A 9,330-nucleotide genomic window follows, 5' to 3' on the forward strand; every position below is an offset into this window, starting at 1 on the left:
AACACTGCACTACAATTTGTTTTTATTCTTTTTTTTTTTAGCCACAGAAGCTTGCAGGTAAAGAGCAGGAGGGAGTGGCAGAAGTGAACTACAGGAGCAAATGAGACATCTGCAAGCTGAGAGAAGATTTCTGATCTCTGAGAGAGACATATGCATTACCATTCTTTATACGTTGAGTTTCATAATATAATAATGTCATGTTTCTTCATGCAACTCATTTTACATAGTTGTTTTTGTTCTGTTCATGAGTGTTTGCTATGTAACCTGATGCTGAGGCTCACTGTGTGTGTGTGTGTGTGTGTTTTGGATCAGTTCTGAGCAGCGCCCACAGAGAGGTCCTTCTGGATGAGGACGAGGCCCAGAGAGCCAGCTTCCTCCAGAGCTCTCCTCTCACTCACTTCAGCCCCAACAAGTGCTTGCAACTCTGCATAATACATCTACTGCTTATAGCATGTGTCTACATTGTTTTTTTCGTATTTGAGTGGCATTTTTTAATTAATTGGAAAAATTAAAATATTAAAGTTTATATATTTGATATATAAAAAAAGGTAATTGCAACTTTTATCTCACAACTGCGCTGTATAAAGGCAGAATTGAAATATGCATACACAGAATTGTGGGATATAAACTTGCAATTGCGAGTTTGTATCATGCAATTCTGAGAAAAAAAGTCTGAATTAGCAGTTAATGAGAAATTTGAGATAAAAACTTGCAATGACCTGTTTTAATTATTTTATTCAGTGGCAAAAATGGGCTTCCATCGGAAACTTGTTTTTAAAACTTCTAAATTTGAATATTTCACCTTTCTTTAATAAATATTTACTTTTAATTAAAAATGTTTTCACAAATAATGTATTTTAAAATGTGCCACGCTGACCATCAAATATGGCGCTTGCAAATTGTATATTTGAAAATGTGTTGGCGTTCTTCCACTTCTGTGATGTGTGTGTTAGCTATTAAATAAAGTCTGTGCTTTTTATGAAACTCTTGAGTTGTTTGTATGTAATGAAAAAATGAATAGTTCATACAAAAGAAACTAATTATAATAATTTGCTGAAGATATCCTCCCACTCAGTTCATCTGAGATCAGGATGAGTTTGTTTCTTCATCAGGTTTGTAGAAATGTAGCACTGCATCAGTGTCTCATCAATGGATGCTCTGCAGTGAATGGGTGCCGTCAGAATGAGAGTCTGATAAAAACATCACAATAATCCACAGCACTCCAGTCCATCAGTGAACATCTGGAGAAGACAAAAGATGAAACACATCCAGCATTAAGATGATTTTAACTCAAACACATAGAGTCTATAATCCATAATAAGACTTCCTCCAGTGAAACAAGTGATTCTCCAGATCTGATAAAGAAACAAACTCATCCGTATCTTAGAAGGCCTGAGTCAGAGCATATTTTTATTTCTGGCTGAACAATTTTGTTATCCTAGACTCCTGGCACATGTAAAACATAATATAGCCTACTATGAATAAATATTTCAGTTTCAACATGTTAAACAATTAACACAAACTTTAATGAAAAGAGTAACATTTCCAACTTAATAACTGGACACGACTCACATTAGCGAGGTAATGTCACGTGACAAACATCTACCCTGCACCTAAGTAAAATATTTAGTTTTGTATAACGCAAACTGTCACAATTACTTAGGGGATAAAAAGTACTGAACAGATTCCCCGAGTGTAGTAGCTAGTATTAGATCATTATTCGCGGTTTGGGGATCCTGTCCCTTTAAATTTCTTCGTCTTTTTCCGGAGAGTCTCGGTGAGGTTCGCTGTCAAACCCGCTGCTGCAAGGAGGGCAAGTGACCGTGTTTTTGCAGATATCTATCATTTCTCGTTAAAGTTGGACCCGTGGTATAATAACATACATTTACGGCCGTGAAGTGAAGTAACCTTCCTCTCCACAAATGCAAGCTATCAAATGCGTGGTGGTCGGCGACGGGTGAGTAGTGTTTTTGGGAGCTGATGGAGAGGAGCATCATTGGAAAAGCCGTGTGGGGTATTGCAATGCATCCTTGACCAGTTCTGACCTGTGCATTTGATTATTTGATCAACGTTATAACCTCTATTTGATCCTAAGCGTGTGCATGCGTGCAGAATGCATTCAAAATTTTAATATGATCGGAATCATAGCTATTGTAATTAGCGCATCAAAGCGTGATACATTAATAATTGTTTCGTGTATTATTTTAATTGCTAATGCATGCACTGGTCATTAGACGCTCAATCAACGGCTCTGAACAGCAATGTGTCGTTTTCGTGTAATGCATTGGGTGTTGAATGGCAAAAGCCTGAAGCTGAAGCCTATGGTTACCACTCCCTCCTGTAGCGTGCACGAGAAGAGTGTGGAGCGCGTGCATGTGAGCCGAGTCCTAGTCATTCCGTGAGTCGGTTCTTTTGAAGAGCCGGTTCAGAAACATGATTCGCAATTATTTTACGTCATAATTGCGTGGATCCAAAGCCAGGCGTAAGTTAAATGCTCACTCGAATTGTAATTTCAGTAATTTCAGTACTGAGTCAATAGATCATCTTTTAATAATTTTGGTCTGCTACAAAATACATTGATTTCATTATGTGTGATATATTCTGTCATTTTTCTAATTTTGAACATAACAGAATATATAAGGGATGTATTTATTTTATCGGCTAAATATTCGTAAATGTACATTTTCTTCATCAATTCCCAAATTACATATTTTTTTCTTCTTCTGACTTTAACTACCTAATTATGACAAGTGTCAAATTTGGTACAAGTTATGTCAAATAGTATTCTAATACAACAGAAATAAAGTAATGAAAAAAGATGGTATACTGGCATCTTGATAAATAACACATTTTGTGCATTATAAATCAATGCAAGGAAAATATGAAAGGCTTTTTTACAGCACGTGTGAACAGAGCTGACAAACTGTCACTGTTACTGAACTGCTATTATTTGAGTGATTCATTCGACTCAAACGAACGAATCTTCTTACAGTGCACATTTCATTAGTGATGGTGTGTATCTGTGTGTGTGTGTGTGTGTGTGTGTGTGCCCCCGGGCGAGTGTGAATCTGGGACAGGGTCTGTCACTATCTGACACACACACACTCACAGAAACAGCACACTAGCAGCACTAACTACTTGATGCCACTTATTCATCAAATAAGGTTATGGTCTAGTGCTCTTTCAGCATCTGTGTGTTTATGCCCAGCTGAGCTGTGTGGTGTGTGTTTCCTCTTCAGGGCGGTGGGTAAAACCTGTCTGCTGATCAGCTACACCACAAATGCCTTCCCCGGCGAGTACATCCCTACAGTGTGAGTATAGAGTGTGTGCATCTGCTTCAAAAACACTATAAAACAATGGAGCACATTATGAAACATTTAGACAAATATAAAACAATACAAAAAAACATTTGCATGCATATGTGTTTTATGTTTGTGTTATATTTGATGCATCAGGTTTTTAAGGTTCAAATAGTCTGATACTGTATAGTGAGAATGATGCTTGTGATGTAAATCAATGAGATCTTTATAACAGTATACAGCAGATACTGACATAAACGGATCTAAATAAAGAGCTTTTACGGGATAACCGTAACGAGACATCTAGTTCACAGAGATGAATGAGGCTGATGGATCGGAACAGAAGTCAGATTCTGAACTGATGCTGTTTGTCTCGTTCTTAATTTTTTATGATGTTTTATTGAGCATTATGTCAATGTGCTTTGTTCAGATTTGACAACTACTCTGCCAATGTGATGGTGGATGGCAAACCAGTCAACCTGGGCTTATGGGACACAGCGGGACAGGAGGACTACGACCGGCTCCGTCCGCTCTCGTACCCACAGACGGTGTGTGTCCTCACATTCTGAGCATCACATTCTGAGGACTTACACTTCAAAAGCATGGCAATGAAAATATAGACCTAATTTAATGATGCTGAATTAAAAAAATTATCTCAGTAAATTATCACATTATTATAAATAAATATTGGTAATTTATTGCTGTAATATTTGGGGGTATTGAGCCTAAATAAATTGTACACTCCAAAAAGTCCATAGTTAGCATTTATTTGCCCAAATTATCTCCAGCAAAATAATCTAAAATATTTTTTTTTTCCTTAGAAGGTGTATTTTTTTTCTTTATTTAAAAATTTGTTTTAATTGAATTTATTGTATTATTTTATATATTATTTTATTTTATTTTATTTTATTTTATTATTGTTTTATTGTTTTGGAAAGATGTATTGAAAAGCAATGCTGAATTTGATGAATTTTAAATATATATGATATGATATATATACACACATATATACACGTGTGTGTGTGTGTGTGTGAGACATAAGAGAAGTTAAAAATAAGAGTGAAGATTTTTCAGGAATCTTGTATTTGAGGCAGTTTTTCCACTAATTGACGAATAATTCAATATTTCTTCCTCTTAAAAATGGTTATTGAAAGCAAAAACACTATGAAATGCATGTTTTGTGAGGACGTGTGAAATCAGCTAATCAGAATGAGTGTGAAACAAGTACTGGATTTCATTCAGCAAATATGATGCAGTGCGGTGTAAGTGAACTGGGCTGTTTTCTCCACAGGATGTGTTTTTAATATGCTTCTCATTGGTGAGCCCAGCGTCCTTTGAGAACGTCCGTGCAAAGGTAGGTGCAAATCATCTTTCAGGTGCTTTAAAAGTACAGCAGACAAAAGCACAGTACTGACAGCAGAGCGTAGTGTAAGAGTGAGTGTTTCTGTGCTCCAGTGGTACCCCGAGGTGCGACACCACTGCCCCAACACACCCATCATCCTGGTGGGCACCAAACTGGACCTGCGGGATGATAAGGACACCATCGAGCGGCTGCGGGACAAGAAGCTGTCGCCCATCACATACCCACAGGGTCTGGCCATGGCCCGAGAGATCGGTGCGTACCGACAGACTCGAGACCGCAGCAGATCTGTGCATGCATTCATGCAGCTACTGAGTGAGTGGAGCGCTGCTGATGTTCTGATGCACAGAGATGCTTATCGTCTCGGAGTAATGATGCTGAAAATTCAGCTTTGATCACAGAAATAAATTACAACTTTACAGATATTCACATAGAACGCAGCTTTTTAATATTGTAATACTATTTCATATTTTTTTATCTATTTGGTTACTTTATTTTAATGTTTCCTTGTTACACTGTAATTATATGTTAATTATCATAATTATAAGTAGTGAGTAATATTAATGAACTACATGTACTTACTATAATGTTTAGGTTAGGTTAAGGGTTTGGCTTAGGGTTACTTGCATGCAATTATGCATAATTTATTGTTACTTTAAATTAAGTACATGCAACATGTGTAACAAGGACGCCTTAAAATAAATAAATAAATAAATAAATAAATAAATGAAGAATAAAGGAGAGTAGGGCTACAAATCTTTTTCAAACAAAAATATATATACAAATTATTATTTATCAGTGTGACAGTAAATAAACAATGCATACCTAACCTGGTATATTTTGTGTTTTGTTTTATTTATATTAAATAAAAATTATTATTATTATTATTATTATTATTATTATTATTAAAAATATAAATAAAAACAAAACAAGAAATATTAATATTGTAACATTTCACTGTTAAATAAAAAATCTACTACTTAAGATAAAATGTAATAAAAAATAATTAATAAAAAAATAATAAGACAATTTGATTTTACATTACATGTCAAATTACATTAATATTTATTGCTGTTAATTATTTTTCAAACAATGCATCACCCTTTTGACTCTGACACAATACTATAGGGTGGCCTTAAAACTTCTCATTTGTTGATTAGTGCTTCTTGTTACAAGTAAAAGTATTTATTCTTGGTTAATCACTCATCCCCTGTGGGAGTATATCGTTACTTAATCAGTTTGACTCAAGAAATATTGTTCCAAGCAGAACAAATGTTTAAACAGAAGTGTATTGTGTGGTCTGACTGAAGCAGTGTTGTGTTTGTGCCGCAGGGGCTGTGAAGTATCTGGAGTGCTCTGCTCTCACTCAGCGTGGGCTAAAGACTGTATTTGACGAAGCCATCCGAGCCGTCCTCTGCCCTCCGCCCGTCAAAAAACGCGGCAAGCGCTGCACTCTCCTCTGAGCACACACACATTTATAATCAGCCTCTTGGAAGATATACTGAACTGCTGTCGCAGGGTCGGGGACAGCTGTCCATGAAGCTCTAATGCACATCACCTGAATATGAACCATTGGGACACCTCGTGGTTGATGGCTTTTGTTTTTCACGGCCTCACGTGCCCCGAGACATCATATTCCATTTCATATCGTTTCTATGAGTTTTAGTGGTACAGTGTAAATGTTGACATGCTGTAAGGAAGTGTTTCTTGGTGTTGTAAAGGAAGTGTGTCAAAGACATGGGAAAGTTCTGTTTATTTAGATGCTAACCATTCGCAGTATTAGTTTACATCCCATTTCACATCAGGAGCGAGTCAAACAAGAAAGGTTGCAAATGTTTGTATTGTGAAAAGCGAAGCTGGTCATGGAAGGGTTAAAGATCAAGTTCAGTTTTGCGCCCAGCTAACAGAAATTTGTTCTAAGAATGCTTTGCTAACATTCCCAGTAAGTTTTGAAAACATTGTTTCTGAACAACTTTTAATTTTAATGCAAACGTCAAGTGAACGCTCCATATTAATATTTCGCAAACGTTACTTTTAAATGTTCTCTGAATGTTCGAAATGCCCAGTTTTTTTATTTGATCATTTTGCAAAATGTTACATTTGAACGTTCTCTGAACATAACATTTAAAAAACACAATGTTTCAAATGAAACATTCTTTGAATGAAGTATAATAACATTTGTGTGCTACCTTTTAACTTTGAACATTGCAATAACGTTACAGGAAAAACGTTTGCTCACAAACACATAATCTTCTCAGAACTTGTTATTAATTTTTTTTTTTTTTCTGTGTTCAGGGAACACATTATGGGAATGTTATCTCAAATGTTTTTTTTTTTTAACTAATATCATTAACAAAAGTTTCATAAATGTTTCACAAACAATGTATAAATGGTGCTAACGTTTTAACACTAATAAAGACTAAATAATAACATTACAGTATTAATTTGAATACTTTTGTCAACAAAACAAATTCCTCATTCAAAAGCTGGTTCTGATTACTGGAAGAACGTTCCTTCATGTTTTCTGTTAGCTGGGTTACGTTTTGCTGAAAGAGTTTGATCTTTGGAATAAGGTGCATGCACTGTATGAGCAGATACGTGAATGAAGAACAGGCTCTGTTTGATTTCATCTGGACTTCTCATGTATTCATGAACACTAGATGTCTTCTTCTTCTTGACTCTTGGCCGTTCTGAACACTGGAGAAGCAAACTGTGTCGTATCTCTGTGGTTAGTGAATACACTGGCTTTGGATTTTCTTTCATTTCTAGTTTTTTTATGTTATTTTTATTTTTATGTACAGATGAAGCACTGCTGAGAGTTTTATGGTACACTTCTGCGCTCTGTCTGAACAAATGCCCATCATCATCATCATCATCATCATCATGAAGGGACTTGCGTGCCACCAGCTGTAAGGAACACATTAGTTCCTGATCTTTCCCTCCTTGCAAACCTGGTTTAAGTCTCGTCTGCACGTGTGTTGGAGTCGACATGATCACAACCGGTCCCTGCATCTGTGCTCCTGCACTTCCTTTCTTTGCAAATAACTCAAAAAGGACAAAAAGATGATCTTCACAGCTGCCAAAAGACATTTCCATGATGTAAGATAGTATATTTACACAAAAATGTTTTAGATGAGGAATGCATTAATGAATAAATGTATTCATGTTTTACCCTTACTCTGACTCTCTGCTTTCATTCATTGGAGTAAATGACAATAAAAGTATAATAGAATGTAATGCACAAGTCTTCTGAAGCCGGACAACAGCTTCTTGTGAGGAACAGACTGAATATAGTGTTGTCTGTGGACCATTTCTTTACTATGCTCATTTGCAATGCTTTTTAAATGCTTTTTTAAAAGTTTTTCGAAGTTCAGTTGCAGTAAATTTATTTCTGTTGAGGCCTTTTTATCATTAAAATAAATAGCAATTTATCATATCTCAGCTCTGTGATTGTTTATATTGTTGCAGAATGTGGATTATGTTGTGTTCGGTGTGAACCAGTGAGTTTAGGTATGTTGGTGCCGTGCCAGTGGTCGTCTTGTAGGCAAGCATCAGTACCTTGAATTTGATGCGAGCGGCTACTGGTAGCCAGTGTAACCTGATGAGGAGAGGAGTAACATGAGCTTTTTTTTGCCTCATTGAAGACAGCCCTCGCTGCTGCATTCTGGATCAATTGCAGAGGCTTGACAGTACATGCAGGAATAGCCAGGAGAGCATTACAATAGTCCAGTCTGGAGAGAACAAGAGCTTGGGCAAGAAGTTGGGTGGCTTGCTCTGACAGGAAGGGTCTAATCTTCCTAATGTTGTGTAAGGCAAACCTGCAGGACCGGGTCGTTGTAGCAATGTGGTCTGTGAAGCTTAACTGATGATCCATCACAACTCCTAGGTTTCTGGCTGTCCTCGAAGGAGTAACGGTTGACGAGCCCAGCTGTATAGAGAAGTTGTGATGAATCAATGGGTTAGCTGGAATCACCAGGAGTTCTGTCTTCGTAAAGTTAAGCTGAAGGTGATGGTCATTCATCCAGCTAGAAATGTCACTCAGACAGGCTGAAATGCGAGCAGCTACCGTCGGGTCATCTGGCTGGAATGAGAAGTAGAGTTGGGTGTCATCAGCATAGCAGTGATAAGAAAAGCCATGCTTCTGAATGACAGATCATAATGACGTCATGTAGATGGAGAAGAGAAGTGGTCCAAGTACTGAGCCTTGAGGAACCCCAGTAGCAAGGTGTTGTGACTTAGAAACATCACCCCTCCAAGATACACTGAAGGATCTGTCAGAGAGGTAGGACTTAATTCCAGAGATGCCCATCTTTCTTAGGGTGGACAGGAGAATCTGGTGATTAACAGTGTCAAAAGCAGCAGACAGGTCCAGTAAGATGAGTACTGAGGATTTTGAAGCTGCTCTTGCCAGTTGCAGGGCTTCATTAACTGAGAGCAGGGCAGTCTCAGTTGACATGCACAGAGATCCATGAATGGAAATGGCCCATCCCATAGAACAATACGTCTGAGAAGTCACCAATTCATCCTCATGGTCATAATGCTGGTCTGGCTAGCAGTAAGTTACCTAGCGGAGGTAGAATAACACCCACCTCTCAACCTACAGCTTGTTCATAGAAATCCAGAAGGGTACGCATTCTGCAAGTTCTGAGAAACAGAGAACTCAACTCTCCA

General features: G+C 37.3%; 1 protein-coding gene across 2 annotated transcripts; it reads left to right on the forward strand.

Annotated features, from left to right (window-relative positions):
• Positions 1-1,783: 1,783 nt before the first annotated feature.
• Positions 1,784-7,836, forward strand: LOC127968722 (ras-related C3 botulinum toxin substrate 3). Of its 2 annotated transcripts, none has more exons than XM_052570065.1 (6): positions 1,784-1,957; positions 3,240-3,311; positions 3,730-3,847; positions 4,591-4,653; positions 4,755-4,974; positions 5,992-7,836. In XM_052570065.1, the coding sequence occupies exons 1-6, from the start codon at positions 1,923-1,925 to the stop codon at positions 6,120-6,122; spliced, it is 639 nt and encodes a 212-aa protein (XP_052426025.1). In that variant the 5' UTR covers positions 1,784-1,922; the 3' UTR covers positions 6,123-7,836. The 2 variants fall into 2 exon arrangements, with proteins under 2 accessions (XP_052426025.1, XP_052426026.1); XM_052570066.1 differs by having other exon boundaries at positions 4,755-4,914.
• The last annotated feature ends 1,494 nt before the right edge of the window (positions 7,837-9,330 follow it).

This window comes from Carassius gibelio, chromosome B12 (assembly GCF_023724105.1).
Source record: "Carassius gibelio isolate Cgi1373 ecotype wild population from Czech Republic chromosome B12, carGib1.2-hapl.c, whole genome shotgun sequence".
In the NCBI taxonomy this organism is placed as follows: Eukaryota; Metazoa; Chordata; class Actinopteri; order Cypriniformes; family Cyprinidae; genus Carassius; species Carassius gibelio.

Coding starts and splice junctions, on each gene's coding strand:
- LOC127968722 (XM_052570065.1), top strand. CDS start 1,923: ATGCAAGCTATCAAATGCGTGGTGGTCGGCGACGG. Junction 3,312..3,729: donor GGCGAGTACATCCCTACAGT/GTGAGTATAGAG, acceptor TGCTTTGTTCAG/ATTTGACAACTACTCTGCCA. Junction 3,848..4,590: donor CGCTCTCGTACCCACAGACG/GTGTGTGTCCTC, acceptor TTTTCTCCACAG/GATGTGTTTTTAATATGCTT.